Consider the following 22,427-nt stretch of genomic DNA (forward strand, 5'->3'; position numbering starts at 1 on the left):
TGGTAGATACCAGAGTGGGGCTAGGGCTGCTGGAATAAGAGCGCTGAGTCAGAGCTGCTTAATACACAAACACTCAGTGCTCACTTATTTGCTGGCTGTCAGCGTCCAGGCTGTGAGCCACAGCAGCAGAACATTTAAGGCACCCAGAGTCACAGGGCCGGCAGGGACACAACCCCTCGCTGGTCTGGATCGCACCCAGAATGCGACAATAGTATATTGCATTTGTCTGATATTCAAGAAAATGCCTCTAGCTCAGAGGGAAATCCCAGTGTGGAGTTTAGAACCTCTCCAGCAACATCTCTACTTAGAAGAATGAAAGTATGTGTGAAAAGCCAGGGGCTCTCTACAATCAGAATGTGTTTCATTATATGGTGATCTAGGGATAATTCCCAGATAAACCAAAAAACTTCCATCAAGAGACACAATTAAGGCTGCAAATTACTTTAAAAAAAAAACAAGTTTAATAGAATTTTAGGGCCTAGGTCTCCCCTCACTTTAACTGAATTACTCTTGATTTACACTGGTAAGTGGGGAGTAGAATCATGTCCTTGGAAGTTTTCCAAAATAAAGCAGTCAGACCCTCCTGAAATTCATGAAAATTGCAATTCAGATTCCACCAGTAGCCCTGACTGTGTTCCCCAAACCAATTAAAAATGCTTCCATTTAGACCTGAGCCAAACCCCACTGAAATCAATGGGAGTCTTTCAACTGACTTTGATGGGGTTTGAATCAAGCCCTTTATCACGTCTGAAATTATTTCTTGACATCAACCCAGGACCTTGGTAGCTAGGTATTTTGTTTTGCGAGGCACAGAGCTATGGCTATCAGTCAGTCAGAATCGTGGACGATAAAGCCCAGTTGGTGGGTGCCTTTGTTAATCTAGATTTTTTTAAAATCAGGGAATCAAGGGAAAGATTCTTTTCTTACAATGCATATTTCCAGCGCTGTAAGAAATGACAGGCATCTGGCAGAATCCCAGTAGGAAACCTCAGTCAAAACAGCACAAAATAACAGCCATGGAGAAAAATCAGAGATAAATATAACCATCATATTGCTTTTCATCCCAAATGTGCTTTACAGATGGTAAGGGCCAAATTGTTCCTGGCCTTTATGTGGGCTCCTATGGTGATGGGAGACAGGAAAGATCCCTTTGAGGCCTACGTAACAGCCAGCTGCAATTTGCAGCCGCCGTATTCAGGGAGGCACCCCTTTTCCCTGGGTGTGAACAGTGCCCCAAAGAGTGGAAACTTGTCTCCAACCCTTCCCTCTTCACCAACAGGGCTGGTGCACAGAGGGGACTATGCTGTGTCTCATGAGGGGGCATAGCCGCAGGCATGTTCCTCCTAGGGAATGGAGCGCTTGAGGAGGATTCTGACTTCTGAATACAGATTAATCCTCCAGAAGTTCCCCCACTCTAATCACCCCATACTATGGGCCTATACCGAGAGGCCGAATTGGTCCTTCAGTAACTAACTGTCCTCATGCTCCTGTGGAGCAAGCAAGAAAGCGATCGTATCTCCATTTTGTGGGTGGATACAATGAGGCAAGAATGACTTGCCCAAAGCCACCCAGGGAGTCGGCATCTGAGCTGGTATCAGAACCCAAGAGCACCTGGCTCCCAGCCCTGTACTCGGAGCATTATACCATGATCAGTGCCAGCTGTAACAGGACTGTACTGGGAAGGAGTAGGGGAGAGAAGCATCGCCAGAAGGGGAGGTCAGGCCATGGCATCCTTGTGTGAGGCTCCCACGCAGCCTGTTCTGTTGGCTGTGCCTATGGACAGCCATGTCAGCAAATGGACAGTCTAAGGAAACAGAGGAAAGTTCATACAGTGTAAACTGAGTTAGACAAGCCCAAGAGCCCCCGTTTAAGATGAGACTGAAAAGTTGAGAGTTCAGACATTAGCCAGAACTTTGTTCCACTGGGTTTGAGCCATAGGCGCCGACTTCCCCTCTAGCCGGGTTGTGTGTGTGTGTGCTCGGCCTCCCTGCTCTGCCCCAGACCCCGCACCCACTCCTATCCTTCCCCCAAGTCCCTGCCCCGCTCCGCCTCCTGCCAACCATGGAGTCGGCGCCTATGGTTTGAGCTGGGGATAAGTTGGCCCTCAACTCTCTTCTCAGCCAGGATTCATCACCGAATTTGGTGCAATGAGTGGATCATTCACTTCCCCTGCCCAGGTCGGGTACTGACGGGGAGCACGACATGAACGCTGATCCACCCCCTAACCCACCCGCTCTCGACTATGATCTGGCATCAAGGCCCAGAGGAGATGATGTGCGTTGGTTGGAGGCATCTGATTTTCTTAATTAAAAGTACAGCACTGAGGCTGCCTGGAAGAGGGGTACATTTGCAGAGGCTAGCAGTATTCCCCTGGGGCATTTGAACCTTTCACAGATGCTGCAATAGCCATTAATTTTGATAAGATTTTTGGGAAAGGTGGGGGTATGTTCCTGAGAGAAAGCTAGAGGATCTGTTATTGCTCTTTCAGCTGAATGAATTCATTATTTCAGTGTGATTATTTTTTGGCTGCTGTGTGGTCACTGTTTGCAATTGTAGCTCTAATTCACTGTTAGGACACCTAGAGCTTTGTGATTTAAATCTAAAGAAATAATAAAATTAATACATCCAATGAGGGCCTGATCCTGTCATTTACTTTGGTGGCTGCAGACGCAGACCTCAAATGAGATGAGATGAGGGAGAAGTGGAGCACTCTAGCATCTTCTTTAAAACCATCCTCACAGTCTTCAAGAGGGTGTGAAATCATTTCTTCACAGTGGGAGGCAACAGGTGTCAGTTCCTCTCAGCCACCCTGCCTGGGAACATTGCAGGACACACAAGAAAAGGATGTTTGAATAGCTGCAAAGTTCGGAGTGACACTGATAACTCCCAGGGAATTCACAGGAGGACAGACACCATCTTCAACTCATTTTGTGATGAGTTAAAAAAAAAAAAATCCAGTAGACACAGCCAGTTTGTGAGCGAAAAGCAACGCACATCAAGGCAGACCTGCTTTCTCCTGTAGAGCTGGGGCTATTTCCCTCAGCTGTGCCTTTTCCTTTATTTAGCAAAATTCACTAAAGCATGAATCACAGTTACTGCTACGCTTCTTCAAGTTTCCCAGTCATTCTGGATGGTAGCATTCGGCCAGCAGCAGCTGTACGGGACCAGCTGTATTGTGGACTGCCCTTTGCAGAGCAGGGAGAGAATTAGAGTACAAACGTCCTCAAGGCTCATAACAAGAGCAAAGTGTCTGGATTCTGGTGTAGCAGACTGGAAATTTTGTGACGGCTCCTCTGAATTAAAAAAAGGGAGCATTTTTATTGCATATGAAAATAAATGATTTGCTCGTTTATGTATCCTCTGTGCTATTCATTTTGATATTAAATTCAATGTATTTATGCTGCCCCCATGTATACTAACACCATATAACAGCATTGTAGACGCTGTCAGGAAGAAAACAGAAGTTTTGCAAAGGGCCTCCAAAAGGTGTTACTTGTATGTACGCACGTTTTTACATACACACACACTTTTCAGGTGCTAACAACTGCTTTAAAAATGGTCCCCAATAGATTCTTTTGGAGCAAAGTTCAACACTTGTGCACGCCCTGGTTTTAGCCTTATTAAGAGACTCTTATGGTTTGATTTTAAATCCCAGATATGCAGCATCTCAAAAATTGTTTTTCCACTGTGCTATTTCTGATGTGTGGCATTGTGCATCTCAGCTTAGAAGGCTCTGCCCTGTATTTGTCACCCTTAGTACCTGTGTTTCAACTTTATTATCAACTGGATCAAGAATACACAGGGTAGCAAGCCAGCCCATCTCCATCCACTCCCTGGGGTCCAATCCCAAATAGGGGCACATGTCAATTTTCATCTAAAAAACATTGAGTAAAAAACCTCCCCTTTTATCTCATTCTCTTTCAGAAACCTAATGCCCCTTCTCTTTCATCACGCCTTGGTGAGCGAGGTGCTTACCAGGGAAAAGAGCTGGGTTGTAAAAGGAATGCTGGATAAAGTAGATATTTAAACAATTTCTATTGGATCCCAGAAACAGTTACATACAATCTTTTGGGTTCAGTCAGGGATTTCTTCTTGAGGAGGCAGAGACTGTTGATTACATGTCGCAGTTCAGCTTGGGTGAGCCCCCAACGTGTTGTGTTCTCAAAGAAAAATAGATGCGGATGAGAGAGTTCATTTAATCTCACAGCAGAGTAACACGTGCTAGAGCAGAGCATACGTGGTGACAGTGCCCTGGGGACTGACTCAGCAGGAAACATTACTTTCTGCACCATGGTGTAGATCTAAAGCCCATTAAAGTTATTGAGCATCCTTCCACCAACTTCTATGGGCTTTGGATCGGACCCACCATTGAATCAGTCTGTGGGTGACCCGCAGGAATGGTGTTCATGGGCCTGGAAATGGATTTTTCTCTCTCTGTCATTTTTGTGTTTTTAAAGATGGTTTGTTCTTTATTCCCCAAATTGCTATTTCCTTATTAAAAGAGACTGGGCCCATTATCTCTGCCCCTGAAGCAAAAGTGCTCTTAACGAGTCACACCGACACGATGAATGCCCATTTATCACATCGAAAAAAACACCGGTCTTGTTCCCAGTGAACTCAAGGGCTGCTTTTAAATTGAGTTTAATAGGGGCAGGATTGGGCCCATAAAATGCTGCTATTTCCACATATGAAAAAAATAGGATTCAACATCTGTAAGCAGAACCATGGTGAACCAGACTGGGGAGAACACAGACACAATCCCCTAGGAACAGATAAAGCCTGTGTTTGGCTTTTTATTTTCTTTCTACCCCATTTCTACATCTAACTTATTATTGAAAATCAGTTCAGTCCTTAAATTATTGCATCCGGGCTTTTCTATTCTTATTTAAACTAATTACAGCTTTATTTTTCTATCTGTTTAAAATGAATTACAAGAGTTCAATGCTGCTGCTGCTGCAATATTAGCTTTTAGCCATATTTTGCCTCTAATACTTTGGCTTATTTTTTAAAATTAAATCTGCAATTTGGAAAGCGACCTCAGGGGGATTTAGATGGCGATTTCCTATTAAAATTAATTGTACCCAAATCCCTTAGGCAGTTTTAAAGACCACAGTCTAAAAGTTTATTAAACCTTTTAAGCAAACTATGAGATGAACACATAAAGCACCCATATAAATCTGCATTTGACAGTAAGACGGAAGGTCTAGGAGAGTATTGTCTGATAAATATTCAGTGGATGAATGCATATCAAATGTAGCAAACCTTTGGTCTGCGTTGTGAAATCTAAACTGTTTTAAGACACAGTTATACATTCTATTCTTCATTAGAATTTTAACTTTGTAATAGGGATGCCCAACAAAAAAAAGGCAAACATATACAGTACTAACTCACGTATCCTACTAGGCAGGGCAAAGACAAAACAAATGTTTAGAGGAAGAAAGCAGCAGATAAACGAAAGAAAGAAAGAAAGAAAGAAAGAAAGAAAGAAAGAAAGAAAGAAAGAAAGAACAGTTTGTTTATTGTGCAGGAAGCCCTGCAGAGGAAGCTATGAATTTTGATGGATTTTTTATTTTATTTTGCAAAAGAAGATTTAAAAGATGCCAGTCTTGATTTTCTCAATAACATGTTAAACTAGATATGAAGATAACGTAGGGAGATAATTATATTAGATTACACACAGTATTTTATCTTAGCCTGGGTTTATCCTGCAGTGGCTGGGAGATGGTTTTTTCCATGTCTAACTTCTATGAGTACTCACACTGTGTTAGTATAAACATGGAAAAATGTGTGGTCTCTAGAAGGGTACTGACCCGACATGCAATGGCCTCCATTCTCAGTCCGTGTGCTGAGTGCAGGAATTACAGGAGGAAGGAGGCACTTTAAACCGCCTTTGTGCTCCCTGTATTCTGGGGCCATTTGGGAGCTTATGTGACTCCCAGCACTAGTTAAAACAGCCTCAGGGCTGTTCTAACTGATGCTCTGCCCCTGAGGTTCACTATGGGCCCTGGGAAGCAGCGAGTTGTTGGAGAGGAGCGTGTTTTGGCTGCAGCTGCTCCATAACTCACCCTGCCACTCTCAGCTCAGTTTGCCCCCACACTTTCTGCATTGGAGGACACGACTCTACAACCTGCTTGTGTCAGGGGGATTCCCTGGGGCTTGTTTCTGCCCGTTGACTGGCCCTTTGTGCCACCAGAGTGGTATAGAGAGGCCTTAATGGACTAGCGATCCTGCCCCTAGAATTTTGTTTATCACTCTCCATTGCTGCTAATACCTTTGCAAGAGCTTGGTGCTAGTTTTCTTTACTGATTCTGTTCAGCTGATGGTGGCAAACCCTGAGGATTTTCTCCTGAAGTTTTTGAGCGACGCTGAAATGAATGTGGCCAGTGGACAGTTGAGCAAAGGCAGAAGCACTTTGGCTACACAGCCATTTTCCCCAGCCTTATCTGAACTAAACATCTCAGCTTTTGGAGGGTCAGCCCGTCCGTAGTCATCCATCTCCAGCACCTCTTAAGGAATGTGTGCTCTGGTATGCAATGCCATCTCAGACTACGTAATGGGGCTTACATTAGGGATTTGCTTTAATGCTGATTTCTGGAGAGGCAGCTTTTATGTGTACCCATTTTATATTCTCATTTAGTTGATGCCTATGGAAAGTGTGTGTTACAGGTCCCCTGCTGTGCTGATCCACATGGGATATGAGTTGTTACAGCCCCCAGCTACACAGCCACTATGCTTTCAGTTCTGGAGGTCCCCAGTGTGTCAGCCAAGATGGTGGTCCTCACACCATGTCAAGAGAAGATCTCGCATGACGAAGAACAAATGTTACCATGTTATTTGAGATAAAAGACAGTCAAAAGTGTTAGTGCCAGCTGCGGCTAGTAGGTCACTGAATACTGCAATAATTCTTGGAGAACAGGTCGTGCGAACTTGGTGCAGTACATTACATACTTCATGTAATATTTACACAATTAAATTAATGTCTATATGGGCATGACGCCAGGAGGAGCTGAGACTAGCAGCAGGTGTCATGGGCCCTCAGCTCCCTTTGAAGTCAGTTGGATTTGAAGACACACGGCATTTTACAAGAGACAACCCTCTGAAGCTGCTATAAAGGAGGGCTCACTGGCGTAAGCACCAGGTTTGAAATCTCTAAGTACTCTGGAGCTGCTGATTTCAATTCCAGCAGGGTCCGCTCAGCCCTTCATCCTTCCAAAGTAGATAAATTGAGATAATTGTTTTGGTGTCTTTTAGAGAAGACCTCAGAATCCACGGGCCCAACCCTCTTCAACCAAGGAGTGCCACTGATCGGATGGGTAAACTTTTGCTGGGATTGGGCTCCGAGTTGCCGTGTGGGATTACGTCACACAAAAGGACCACCTGTTCTCTCCAGCATCCTTAAACTCAGGGTCTCGTCTCTTCACTGTTGTGCACTATGGGCCTGATCTAAACCATGATGAAGTCAATAGAAAGACTCCTTCCGACTTCAGTGGGCTTGGCATCAGGCCATGTATCCATTATCTGCGTGGCTGTGGCCCATCACCCCAGAGGTCGCTGCATTTCAGTGGGGAAATGGTCCCTATACATATGCAGCTTATAAAATAAATAATAATAACAGTTAATAATAATTAATAACCAGCACTCATTGTGACACAGAGGCCCATTGGTGGTTCACTACTCTGTGTCAGCAACTTTTGTCAGGCCTAACATACTTAGTACACCTAACACTCTGTTGTCATGATATATACCCAAAAGGTGGCATGTAATATATCACTGGAATACTAATAACTCACTGATCATTAATATTCTCATGTGAGGTATGTACAAGGTGTGCACAAAGAATTGTGGCTAGGTGCTAGAATTATATCCTTAAAATGTGTTTGGCAAGCAATGCATAAGCACAGTTTGCCTTAGACAAAGGAGTGTGTATTTGCTTGTCTGACCAGCCTGGTCGTCAGGCAGAGACAATTAAGGTACATTTACATAAAAGGTAAACAAAGTCATTGAACTAGCAGGGTGGGAGAATAGCCCTATCTTTATAGATAGGGAACAGAACCTAATGATAAGCAATTGAATCAACTACTTGTATACAATATTACAAAGTGTATCGGGTAAGGTCTTTTATGAAAGCCTGTGACACACTGGTGGTTTATATCATTGTGTAATGTCTGTATTAACACTGTATGAGGAATTATGGCTTTTCATTGACATCATGCTTTAATATTGGTGAAAAGCACGTTGCAGCCACATGAATGCAGGGATAGCTGCCCATAATGCACCGCTCCCAACACAGCTGCAAATGTTACAAGTGTGGCCACACCACTGCGCTGTCAGCTGTCAGTGTGGACAGACTGCAGCGCTTTTCCCTACTCAGCTGCATGAAGACAGGTTTACCTCACAGCGCTGTACAGCTGCAAGTGTAGCCAAGGCCAAAGCAATCTCTGTATTGCCTCAAGTGTTATTGACTAAACCGTTTTCCATTAAAATGCTGTCAGCAGTTTTGCTCTTGGCTTCATTTATAAACTCTACCGCCAACAATGTGTACATGTGAACATATGTGCTGAATAGATTTATGGACTCTGTGTCCAGAAAGCAAGAAGATAAACCGTGTTAATCACAACAACACAACAATGGGCAACCAGAAATTCTCAGCGACACTTCAATAGGCACCACCGCAATAGCCTAATTTCTCCAGGTAATTATCCTGAACGCACATGCAAATGGTTGGTTAGACAACATATGCACTACTAATTATGACAATTGTCTGTGCAACTGCAATAACTATGTGTGCAAACGTGAAATCCATTATTGCACATGAAAATTTGCCTCGGCATGTTTGCAAAAGCTGGGCCTGGATGTCTACCTGAACCATATTTAAATTATTCAGAAGTTTGGTTTGGCTGTAGTTTATTGAAGCCCACAGTTTATTAGTGTAGTGGTTCAGGGCCAGACAGTGGCCTTCCTGTGTATTGGTGCACAATGTGGGCTGGGGGGAAAGATGCAAAATGCAGCCTCTGTGCTGCCACAAATGCAAGCTTCATGCTTGCCTGAGCACATGGAGTGTGTGGGGCTAGGGCTGCTCTCCGCTCCAAAGGGAGCAGAAGAGGATGGGTAGGAGGTGTGGTCCATTGCACTGAAAAGGTACATTCCACATGTGTCCTGGGCAGTTCTGGAAGATGCACTAAGTTGGGTGCCCTCTGGGACAGCACGATTCAGCAAAACCTTCAGTGCAGGACTGTACTTATATGGCACACCTGAACCCTGAGTGGTTTTAGCGTAAAAGTGCAGATGAAGCCATTTCTAATGCTCCACAATGCAGTTCCTCCTTCTCCTCACTGATATTGAGTGAACGCTGGAACTCTGTCCAGCCACAGAACCCATTAACGACCTCCAGAGCAAAACCTCAGCAGCCATTCACCACTGCCAGTGAACAGTAAATGAAAAAGAAAGTAACCCTGTCCCTCAGAGAGAAATTATAACGCTGTCCAATCCCTCCCATGTCATTAAAAAACCAAACTGTCCTTAGGGACTTAAACTGTCTCATTTTGAAACCTCAAGTCATAAAAGTAGAAACCAGAGAAAAAATAGGCCATATGTGTTCTTGGTGAAATCAGTGGAGCTGGTTGTGACATTTTAACATTATTGTTTCAAATGTGCTGTGAAAATGTCAATTTTTGCAGGGGGGAAAAATATTTCCTCAGAAGTTTGAAGGGATGAAAATTCATGATTTTGTCCGAAGTTTAGGCTTCTGCCATTTTCACCAACAGAAATGGTGAAATGGCAAAGCTGAACCCTGGATCAAAGCTGTGAATATCTGTCAAAGACAAGGTGGGTGAGGTGATATCTTTTATTGGACCAACTTCTGATGGTGAGAATTAAAAGATATCACCTCACCCATCTTGTTGCTACAGCATCCTGGGACCGACACAGGTGCAACAACACTACATACAATATCTGCCAAAGTCTCTTTTCACACACAGATCCATTTTAAGTGAAAAACTGATTCTTCTGCACAGCTCCAATAAAGTGAAGAATATTTTCACAGCAATTATTAATTTTACTACATGGTAAGGAAAATAAATTGGACTAGGAAATAAAAAGGGATGGATTTTGAGAAGACTCTCCATGCAAAAATTGAATTGCATTTGCATGCATAATTACTGTGACTGCATACACAAACAGCATTAATTGCATATGCAATTGAGATAATTGTGCACATGTTTTGTATTCACTGTTGTGTGCATAGGGTAGCCAAAGTACAGATCCAAATCTTTGATTGTACAGGTTATCCTTAGCATCTTGCTGCTTAGCTCTTGATCTGTTGGTAAAACCACAAGTTATAATTAAAATGGCTTCAGTATTTGGGCCCTGATTCAGGAAAGCTCACCTATTTGAGATGGCACTTTAGCACATGCTTCATTTTAAGCACATACTTAAGTGTTTTTCTAAATAAGGATGGACTTAAAGATCTGCTTAAGTGCTCCCACAAATTATCATGCAACTGTAAAACCTTAAATTTGTCATCCATTCACTAGTGATGAGACACAAGACAAATAACATGGTCGGTTAAAAATGGAAAAAAACAATTCTGCAGGAAATTTGGCAGTTGTTTCCACTTTAGAGTTTGAAACAGAATTTTTTTTATTATAATAATTATAATTATAATATAAGTATTATAATTGTTGATTACAATAATAATAATTTTGAGGTTTTCCCCCTGAGCACAATCAAATAAATGATATCCAGGAGGTTGCTTTTACTTATGTTACTCCAACTTTTCCAAACTTCTCTAACTTTTGAATAGGTTCTGAGTAGCACAGTCACAGTTTCATTTTTCTGTTTGCCACTCTTCAACTTTTCCCAGGTTGAGGATTTGGAAAAGTTAGAGTGTGGCAAAGGAAAATGAAAAAAAGAAAAAGAATGAAAAACTCTCAAAACCCTAGATAGCATTCATTTTACTGCATTCATTGGCAAACATGGGGGGGAAAGGGAAAAAGAAAGGAGAAAAACAAAACAAAAAAATGAAAATTTGGGGGTTTGAGGAAAAAATGGAAAATTTCGTAAACCAAAAACTTTCTTGTGGAAGTTTTGGGCTTCAAAAGAGGCCATTTTTCACTGAAGAAAAAAAAAAAGGATTTGGAGAAAAACTACAACCAGATCTAATGCTGCTATCTGTAATTCTACCAGGTATGTCCCAGAACATGTTGCTAACTCATTCAATGCTTAACATCACAGGTACATACGCAGGACTCTCACTCCGTGCTTCAGAGCTTGCACACGGCTGGGCTCCATGGACATGCTGAGCATCGCCTGCTGTCCTCCAATAATGCAGACCTGGTTTTCTTGTGCCGCTTGCTTGAACATGATGATGAGCTGGTTGGCGATGATACTATTCAGGACAGAAATGACGACCATTGGAAACACAAAGGAGATGAACGTGTTGACCTGCAGGAGATACAAATGGCAAACCCATTTAGGACTTCAATCAGGAGATCATATTTTATTTCACATGATATCAGATAAACAGCATGCAAGGGAGATCTTTTCCATCCACGTAGGCTACACATTTAGCTTTTGGAATGCAGGACTTATTGCACAGAGGGGAATCTTAAACAATGGTGAAATAAGGTCACCCAGGTGGCAGAAAATTAGATGCAAGTGGCTAAATCAATCTTTCTCCAGTTATGGTGCCTTGCCCCTATATCAATGCAATGTGTTGATTGAAATAAACCATTGATTTTGTTATCCACATGACCAGCAGGATACTTCTCGGCTTTCATAGTATATGGTAGTCCTTATCAATGTTTTCTGAATAGCAGTTTCTTATTGTACACTGTATTCTTTTCTTATCATGGGCAATTCTTGGCCTCAGTTTTCTTCTATTGCATTCAGAATATTGGCCTTTCCTTGTAGATTTAATGATAGTTTTTTGTTAGCTGGTGATCAAATTATCCAATAACCCTTGTGCTCTAAGAATTAAAGTTGATCGGAATAAAAAGTGGAAGTTGTATTGTTTTTAATAGAAATTATTTGGTTCCTGGGGTTTTGATAAAAATTAAATGGAAGATCAAATTAACCAGTGATTGCCTCAAGTGGAAGGCACTGTTAACATCAAACAAACATTTGTGCATTCTCACTGTAGTATCTACAAACTCAGCCAGGAAGTGAGTTTAACAAGCAACGGCTTCAAGAAAATTAGAGGCATCTACATCTTGAGGATGCACTTTTAATCCATGCCAAGGCTCAATGTGATAAGGTCGCAACCACTTTATATTGCCACTCCAGTGTCTTAAAACTCTGGCTAATCTGCACAGCACAGTGAGAGAGAGCAAGAGAGAGTTAGGAGAGAGACTGTACAATGGCATTAAACTTTGAGCTGAAACCTGATGAGTGTATATCAGACTAACAAGCCTCTGTCTCCTATACATTTGAATTGGAAAGCTTATTATGTATTTCCCACCATGATTATTATGGCCTGATTCAAAGCCCATTGAGGTCAATGGGAGTCTTTATACTCCTAGGGCTTGTCTTCACTACCCGCCTGGATCGGCGGGTAGAAATCGATCTCTCAGGGATCGATATATCGCGTCTCGTCGGGACGCGATAATCGATCCCCGAATCGACGCACGTACTCCACCAGCCCAGGTAGGAGTAAAGGCCGTCAACGGGGGAGCCGCGGCAGTCGATTTGCCGCCGTCCTCACAGTGGGGTAAGTCAGATCAGATACGTCGAATTCAGCTACGCTATTCCCGTAGCTGAATTTGCGTATCTGAAATCGATTCCCCCCCCCCGTAGTGTAGACGTAGCCCTAGATTCTGGCAACTGTACATTTGTAGGAATTGAAAGTGTTATAGGTCTAGGTGTAGGTAGTTAGCATTTATATTTAACCCATCCTCATTGGCAGTATTGCAAGAGAAATGTGTAGTTGTTAAGTGTCTATCACCCTTGGATCTTTTGAAACCTTTGTCCAGCAAGCTCAAATTTCTAGAGTGGAAAATGAACTACACTGATTGCAAGGAAATCATTTAACTAGAGGGTTCTGTGGACATCATAAGCTACAAGAGCAGTGTCTGAGTAGTTTATGATATCCACAGGGAATTGTTTATATCTTAGTCGTCTGTGAAGCACCACAAGCCATGAGCCTTAAAAAAAATTAATGAATGCAACAGTTTTAAAATTTCAAAACATTTACAATTTAAACTATTTTCTACAAGTGACTGAAACCATTAAAACAGTTTTGTTAAGACAAAAAAATGATAGGGATTTTTGCCAGAGTCAAAATTAGCATTTTAACAGAGATCATTCTAACTTCATTTCCCAAAATGGCCAGGTCTCCATCACATCTGAATGGTCTAAAACAATAAATCAAAATCCATCATTTGAAAGTCAAACAAACAGATAATAACTTATTAGAAGAATGGTTTCGTATGCTGTTATTTCCACCAGCTATATCTCAATCTAATTCAGACATGGTGACTATCCATTTGGATGATGAGTGCATTATAAATGTCATGAAGGAATGGATAGATAGATACACACCAATTAGTTTTATGAATTATTTATACCAGCAGTAATGCAAAAAATAAGTACTACACAAACATTTGGATAACAGGTACAGTGCAATTACAAGTATTTACCTTTTTGGTTCATAAATCTAAGAAAGATGTAAGTCTAGTTTTGGAGAAGAGAGAAAGAATTCTTGTTACCCACTTTTCTTTAGCTAGACCAAAAATTTGTATGTAATGTATAGCAATTTGCTCCAGAGCCTAATGTACTTTAACAAAATAACCAGCTGTGTTCCATCTCTAGCTATCCATACGATGAGAAGGTCTTTTTTGGCTAATGCTAACAATAGTAATGGAGTTCCTCTATGGTCAATTTCTTGAGGAAACTCCTAGATACAACTCATTAAGACTATCTGCTAATCACTCTTGTTCTGAACATTTTCTAAGCAAAACGCCTGTATCTTCTGAAAAAAAGATATCTTACCTTGTTACTTACTGTTGGGCCTTAAAAATGCCTCACCTTTTGAAATCCACCCCAAAACCGCAAAGTGCTCCGTAAATATTAAAGGTCAGATTCTCATCTGGTCCAAACTAACACAGTTCCATGGAAATACATGATGCTGTGTAGATTAACGCTCACTGAGCATCTGGATCTACTTCGATAAGCTTCACAACGCACCTCTGAGGTAGGGATAAACTTGTGACATAGAAAGGTAAAACGACTTGCCCAAATTCACACAGCAAGCCAATGGCAGAGCTAAGAGAAGAACCCAGGGGTCCTGATCCCCATTTCTGTTTCTCTAATTGCTGGATACGCTTCTTTCTTACCTGATGCATAACTACTGCACTCAATAAAGGGAAATGCTTTACCCGCTCCCCTGTGTTCCAGAGTTTACTAACTTTCAGCTAGAAACTTTTGCCCTGCCCGTAAATTGGCCGCACACACAGCAATCACACAGGAATCATACAATATCCTTATAGAGCTCTTTAAAGTCCTGTTTCTTTGCTTACACCTCATTGCTATTGTACACTCTTCAGAAAGCCTGAGAGACTATCAGGAAACTTATTGACTTTCTCTTTTAAGAATTTATAGTGACAAAACACGAAAATCAGATCTTGGCGGAAGGTGGTTACCTTGAAAGACTATTTTTTTCCTTTCTCGATTTAGACCCAGGCTCTGATGATAAAAAAAAAAAAATAGACAGAATCAATGCCTCCCCCAGAGGCAGAAGGTTTTAATTTCTGTCCAAAATTATTTACAAGCACATCCTCCTCAAAGCAATGAATGCTGCTAAAAGCCCATCTCCTTCCTCCTAGCCCCAAGTATTCTGAGGTTTTATTCTAATTGAATTTCTTTTTAATCAAATTCTGTGAGCTCAGCCCCAAAACTGAGCTGAGTGGTGGGCCAAGCGCCACCTCATTTTCAGGAGAAAGAATGATGTTGCTCATAATGCCTGATCCAACTCTCATTGAAGACAATTGGAAATGTGCCATTGTCAGAGATGCAAATCTGGGTGTATCTGGCTAGCTCGTGGGCATGCATGTTGGAGTCTATGCATCCAAATTGTGCTTTGGGCATGCATGTTGGTGCTGACACACAAGGAAAGAACCCTTTGAACATTTGGCTATAAGTGATTTAAATATTTCTCCAAGCAGACATCTTCTTTAGGGGCATGATGCCAACTGCAAAGTTCTCATTGACTCCGACAGAGGTAGGATCAGCCCCAATCCATGATACTGATGAACGCATGCACAGTTCAGACTAACTCTCAGATGCATCAGCAGCATTTGTGCCATTATTCCTCAATGGTGAAGGAACATATACCGACTAGCAGAGTAATTCTCATCAGGAAGACACATATCAACCACGATGAGTCTGCTCGCTGAAGAATGGCAACTTCTTAAATACAGTGGTGAGTGTCTGATTACTGGATGCATACAAACACCTGACTGTCATATTTGTTCTGACTCACCGAATTCCTAAAAATACAGTCTCCTGAATAATGTTCCCAAGCCAATACAGAGTGTTTGCTGCCATATAACATCAGTCTCAAAGTTGCGTTTATGGCCTATGCTTTCAATGGGAATTAGGCACTTAACCTGTTTACAAGCTTTTCAGAATCCCAGCAGGTGCCAATTTGTATTTTTAGGCACCTAAATATCTTTGAAAATCTGACCCCTTTTCTTCCTGTTTGTACAGAGCCTAACACATGGTGCCCCAACCTTACTGGGCCTTACTGCAGTTCAAAGGACAATGGAGTGATTTGTTTAGTCAACCCTTTACTCCCTGTTCTTTGGGTATACCTGAAATTGACTTTTTTGATACCTGATTTCCTTTTAATTCCTTATTGCCAAGTGAGTTCTTAACTTCCACATAAACATCAACACATTTAACACCTAACAGCAGATTGACACAGAAGATGGATGAACTGGGTTGGGACTTCATATGCTTACGAGAAATAAAACAGATGGAAATTTATAAAAATTAAATCAAATTTCTGATAAAAATAATTCATCAGCCCCACACAATCACCTCAATAAAATCAGGCTTCTCTGAAGTTTGTCTGAACTCTGTCCATGCAGCTGTGACTGTGGGTTTCATAGAAGTCACGCAGTGATGCTAGCAAGAGACTAGCAAAACCACAGAGAAACTAAATCAGAGCCCCACTCATCTCTGTTGTAGGGATTTTTCCTGTGATGGTTATTGTAACTCTAACTCTTCTGTATTCAAAACAGAAACTCCACCGGTCCCTACTGAGGTTTATTCTGACGCATTGTGCTTATGCATAGTCTTCCCCCGAATTGTTCTGCTCATGTGGTTTCCCTGGGATACCATTGAGGCTGACTTGAATTTATTTGCAACATCAATAGCTAAGATAGACACATCACTTCACTTAGCGACTCTGGGGAGGGCTGAAATTGATTCTGTAAATTAGAAGCCCTGAAAGGTTTATTATGTGACCCCCCCTTTAATCCCAGGAGCAACAAACTGTAATAGCAGGGCCACTTTGGAAGAATTCTGCTGTTACATTGGTAAGCTCCTCACACGAACTCTGTGTTGGGCTTTTCTATTTTTGAAGCGGGGCTAAAGAAATCCCTTTGCTTGGACGTATTTTACACGCATGCACATAACGGAGGGTACAGTGGGTTGCATTTCTACACCAAGGTAAAAAGCGCATGGGAACCTGACCCTGCATTAATGGGAACGCTTTGGAGTCGTTACCATGAATTACATGCTCCTACCTGGAGGCAGGACTAAAACCTACAAGGGGAGTGTGTAGCTGAGCACTGTACTAGCATCAATGTCCTTAGATGCACAGGCATCTGCCCAGGCCCCACCCCTTTTTTTAGGAGTAAGGGAGAAGCACACGGAGGGTTTGAGAGTTTCAGCTGTTCAGTCCAAATACTACTCCCAGTGCATAGCCTGTCTCACAGCCACATTTAACTTACACTGGAATGGAACAACCTTGCAAAAGAACTTGCAAGACCATTGTCTCTAAACCAGCCACATGGGTGACAGCTCATTCACAAGTTGTTTGGCCGACTGCCCTAAGCCGCATAGGAACCAAGCAATGATGCGCTCCGAAGTGCACCCTGAATAACACTGCCAGGACCAGCTGTGACACAGAACATCTATCCCCCATGACAACACTTAAGCATTGGCCTCACATGTGACATGTATGTGCCAAAGGAAGAGAATGCCTCTGCATGAGGGAAAAATCAAGGAGAGTAATTTTCAGGCTCTAGTGGTTGCAACCAAAAGAGACGCGTTACTGTCAGCATTGAGGATTAATCAAAACCATGGAAGAGGTCAGAATGGAAGAAGGTAATTCACATAGTCACTCTGTCAAGGCAATGGGTAAAGGCACCAATGGATTATGCGATGGATTTGTTTTGCAAGATATTATGTGTTCCTTCCTATGTGCTCAGAATCTGGCCCTAAGGAATCATATCTCCAGATAAACCTGCCCAGCTATCATATATTTTCAAGCACACTTCATTTCCCCTTTTAATAGCCTGCAGCCACAAAACCTCTTCACTGACAATCCTGAACATTAAGCACTTTTTCCACTGATGCATCAAATGGAAGTTCAAAGCTGATATTCAAAGTGAGAGGCATTAGCAGTCAGTGGAATTCTTGGCTTTCACCTTAAGCCATCCTCCTCTTTATTTTTGTGACATTTGGAGATTGTTGTTATTTTTAAAGAAGAACCTCATTGTCCTACAGCTGTTTCCGGATATGTAGATGACCTGGAAGGAAGATTGTGATCTAATTGAGATAAGTCAGCTTCTCGTTATGGAAGCTTGATACCAATGTGACAACCCAAGTCGCTTGAATTGCATTTAAATGACAAATTCCAGAATCTCTTAGTAGTGTTATACAGCCTTCAACAGTTCCATTGGTTCTGATTTACAATTTCCTTCCCCGCAAAATGGATCTCGTAAGCCAACAGACCACATAAAACCAATTGTATTTTTAAACAAAACCTTCAGAACGGATCTGCAGTTCTTTGCAAATACTGTTTGCCCGAGGACCCTTTTTATTTACAGTTCAAACCATTCCAGTGTCATTTGGATATGGAAAGCTGAGGCATTCAAAATATGGGCGAGAAAAGCCAAGAACCGTGAGCACAGAAGCAAGTTGGCTTGAGCAGAAGCATAATTGAGGGATAGTTGAAAATAAACAATTGTCAAAATGGACCAAGATAGACGGCTAATTGGAGCCTCAAGTTATGATAACTTTATTCTGGCCGAGACTGAGGCTCCTATCAAGTCACAGTAACAAAGTTCAAGTATGACTCAAGAGAAAGATTTCCCTCCCCCTCCCCCCTTGTTACACGATGAAACATGGAGGTCACAGCAGAGGCAAATATTTAATTTTTCAGAGATGCCAAAGCTATGCCTTCTAAGACAAGGACACAGCTGCCTGCCATGTCAGCTGGCAGAAAATAAAATAGGGACTAGGAATGGGAACTGGCCAAAATGAGGGCTAATTTATAGCAGTGAGTTCTGAGACCGGGAGAGAGCCAATTTTCTTTCTTCCCTCTCTGGATGTGGGAAGTCTGATGATTGAAATACAGAGGGGTGTGGAAAACAGTGAGCTGCTAGGAACTGACCTGGACAGATGGCTTTTTCTGTGCTCACATTTCCTCACATCAACTATCCCTTCAGGAAGCCTTCAGCTTTGAGCTGAAGCACACATCTTGAGGTGTGAGAGCGATGCTGGCTGTGAAGCTCTTGATTTTCTGCTGGTGAGGACGTTTTAGCACAGAGATTCTCTACCAATACACCAGGAAGGATGGTACAGTGGTTAGCACACAGGGCTGCGGGAGACCTGGGTTCAGTTCCTGCTCCACTAGAAATATCTGGTGCAACTCTGGACAAGTCTCTTATAGCCTCTCTGTACCTCAGTTTCCCTTCTGTAAGATGGGGATAATAAGTGCTTCCCTACCTGACAAGGGTGTTGTGAGGGTAAATGCATTAAAGATTGTGAGATGCTCAGATACTACGGAGATGGGGGCCATATAAATACCTAAGATAGATAGGCCCTCTTGAATTCCAAGAGCACCACTTGTGAAATGGTCATTAGCACCTCTGTGTTTAGGGACTTCCTGGAATATGATGCTAGAAACTTCCAATAATCCAAACAATCCTTCACTTTTTGTTTCTTAGCAAACCAATTAAACCCTATATCTGAGATCTAACAATCTACCACATTCTGGCGCACCTAATTTCCAGTGGAAATTAAAAATAAATTATTCTCCCTCTGATAGCGGAGACATTTATTGTTAGTATATGTCAATCAGAAGAGCACATTCTGTTAGATCAACATTTGACTGCCAAGAATCTTGATAATTTGACTAAATGAATTTTACAAAATTTCCAGTTCTCACTCATTGCTTATAATTATCTTTTTTTTTAAACTAGTGGTGATTATTTTTAGCTCTTAATAATTAAAAGACCCCTAGCAAATTGCAGTATTGCATGCTCTGACAATCAGAGTATGACAAGCTTCAGAAAAAGGAAAATTACACAGGAATCACAAAGGAAAATTCATTTGAGAGTGTAGTGATTGTCTCCTAGTTGTTATTGGGGCATTTATTGCACTGGATGAGGTACACCACATATTGTGATAGGCATGAGTCGGACCCATGGATCTTGAAAGGCGTGTTGTGGGGGGTATTGATCATCAAAGGAACTCACACAGAAAAATGATAAAAAGACAAAACACCATATCGCTGATGGGTGAACACTTTTCAGGAAGTGATCACTCCACATCTGACCTCTCAGTCCTCATTCTCAAAGGCACAACACCTTCAAACAACAAGCCTGGGAGCTTAAATTCATCACTCTGCTAGCATGGGTGGCGCATCGCATAGGCGGTGGAAAGCTGTGCCTCCCCAAACAGCCTGGCATGGCCCTGCCCACGCTCCTCCCCAAAGCCCTGCTTGCCCTTCCCCCTTGGCCCCAGCCCAGGAGGCTGCTCCTCTTCAGGAAAGCAGTGTGCTGGGGCTGGGGCTAGGTTGGCCCAGACTTGGGGGGGCTGGGGTCGCCCAGTGCTGGGGGAGGGAGGGGGAGGGCTGAAGGTGCTGGGGCTACCTGCCCTGTGCTTGGGGGGCCTGGGGCCATGCACTGCCTGCCTGCCCTGTGCTTGGGAGGGGGCCATGCGCCATCTGCTTGTCCTGTGCTCGGGGGCTGCGGGAAGGCTACAGTGAGGGAAGGGTGACCGGGCCAGCTGGGGGCTAGCCTACCCCAGCTGGCGGTTCATCCGCCGCCCAGGTCTGTTAGATACTAAAAATCATGGATTTAATAAAGACATTGGGTTTATGGGTTTTTACAACAATCTATAACTCACTCTCCCCCACCCCCCTTTTGTGCTCTGACTGTGTAGGTGTTAATTGGCCACTTCACCTTGTATGGTCTCTTACAATATGTGCTTACTCTTGGGCTAAACAATCTGTTCCACCTTGTATTTACTTGTGATACTCTGAGTACCTTTCCCAGACCTGAAGAAGAACTCAGTGTAGCTCGAATGCTTGTCCCTTCCACCAGCAGAAGTTGGTCCAGCAAAAGATATTACCTCACCCACCGTGTCTCTTAAATGGCAATATGGACCTTCTGGAACTTTTAGGGTGATTCTCCATTACTTCCTTCAGCAATTCCCATAAGGATTATTTTTGGACTTTTTAGTATTGAGCAGTACGTTTTAGCACAACTTTGTCAGGTTTTATTCCATAAATATTGAAACTGTGTCCAGATCAAAAACACTGCTCTGAAAGGGTGGACCAATATGAGGGTTTCACAATCTTATAGGATAAGAGCTATAAACAGGGAAGCCCTAGAGAGTCAACCTCTAAGAAATGTCTAAGAAATACTAGCAGGCACTTGCCTAGCTGAGTGAATTAGGGCACAGGCATTTGTCTTTGGGGGCTTACAGACTTGTGTTCCAATCCTTATAGGTTACCAGTAGAAATGGAACCAAGTCACAAAATTTACCTCGGGACTCAAAAAGCTTTCAAGGGTGATTGGATTTAGAGTTTTGTTCTGGACCCATCTCTAGTTACAACTTACATGAATTTAGTTGTCTCATTCCTGGTGTATACTTGTCTGGGACACCCAGACATTTTGATGCAAGTTGACGTAATTGTCAGTCTCTGACCAAGACTGCCCCAGGACTACACAAGGGATTGCTGGAGGTCAGGCTCAATGTCCATGGTCATTAGTAACTGTGCATGTGGAAGTTACGTTTGGATCATCCTGTTCCTATCAGTCCATGAATAGTAGCAGAGAGCTATTAACAAATCAACAAACATAGTTGATTACAATGCTATTAACATACTATGCTATTAAATTGCTATTCATTACAATGCTATTAAAAACAATGCAAGTAACAAACAATGTAACACATTTACCCAAAATATAGAAACAAAGAATTTCACAGTCTGGTACTGTGCTTATCTGGCAACCAGTGATGCTGTGTAGAAACCCACAGGTAGGAAACATTCAGAGCTGGGATTATGTGGGAAACCATTTAAAATAGCAGAACATGGGTGTACTTAATCCGGCTTTGGCACAAAAAGATGAACTCGGTGATCTCTTGACATTCCTTCCAGCCCTACATCTCTATGAGTCTATCCTCCCTTTTGGACCAGGCACATAATTCTGCCACTATTTTGTTGTGTGAGCTAAGAAAAAACACCCAACAGCTTTGTGCCTCAGTTTCCCTGTGTGTAAACCAGTGGCATTAATACTTTCCCATCTTTCTAAAGCACTTAGAGATATAGCTGCAAAATATTATTGTTAATACAATCTGATAAGTATAAAGATACTATAACTAAAAAAACCACATCAGTAGTGTCCATATTTTGCATCCTACAGAAGACTCTTTGGAGAGCTTGAATTTCTCTAGAGGGATCTCATGTAGTCCAGAACTGTTTTGCTCTGGGAATATCCATAGACCAAAAAGGTTCAGGAGCAACTTAATTCCACCCAAGCAAAACCTTTTCAACAGAGTGTTAAATATCATCTGGAGACATTTAAAATAAAGGTTATAATGATGTGAAAAATTGTTCACATGCACAGCTACCTGATGTCAAAATGTTACAGTCTGCTATGAATTACAGATGTAACCTTTGAAGTTAGCACACGGCACAGCACTGACCATAGGGGATATATGATAGCATCAGGCTACATATCTGAAAGAGGCAGGAAGGGGAAATGAGCACTAGTTTTGTTTTTGTTTTTTCTTATTTTATCAGTAGGAATTAGTCAAAGAACCTTCGCATAATTATGCAGCAAACTGCAGAAAATGTTAAAGAGTAAACTAAGGGCCTGTTTCTCTTATCGCTTACAATGTAAATCAGGAGTAATTAATCCCCTTGAAGTCAGTGGAATTACACTAGTGTAAAACTGATTTAAGTGAGA

The 22,427-nt window shown here is 42.2% G+C and overlaps 1 protein-coding gene across 1 annotated transcript in view; it reads right to left on the bottom strand.

Annotated features, from left to right (window-relative positions):
- Positions 1 to 22,427, bottom strand: part of NTSR1 (neurotensin receptor 1) — a 99,266-nt gene that overhangs the window by 11,169 nt on the left and 65,670 nt on the right. The window contains exon 2 of the mRNA XM_065414990.1: positions 11,241 to 11,442. Within this exon, the coding sequence (XP_065271062.1) occupies positions 11,241 to 11,442 (202 nt within the window). The remainder of the gene's footprint in view (positions 1 to 11,240; positions 11,443 to 22,427) is intronic.

This window comes from Emys orbicularis, chromosome 12 (genome assembly GCF_028017835.1).
Source record: "Emys orbicularis isolate rEmyOrb1 chromosome 12, rEmyOrb1.hap1, whole genome shotgun sequence".
NCBI classification, from domain to species: Eukaryota; Metazoa; Chordata; order Testudines; family Emydidae; genus Emys; species Emys orbicularis.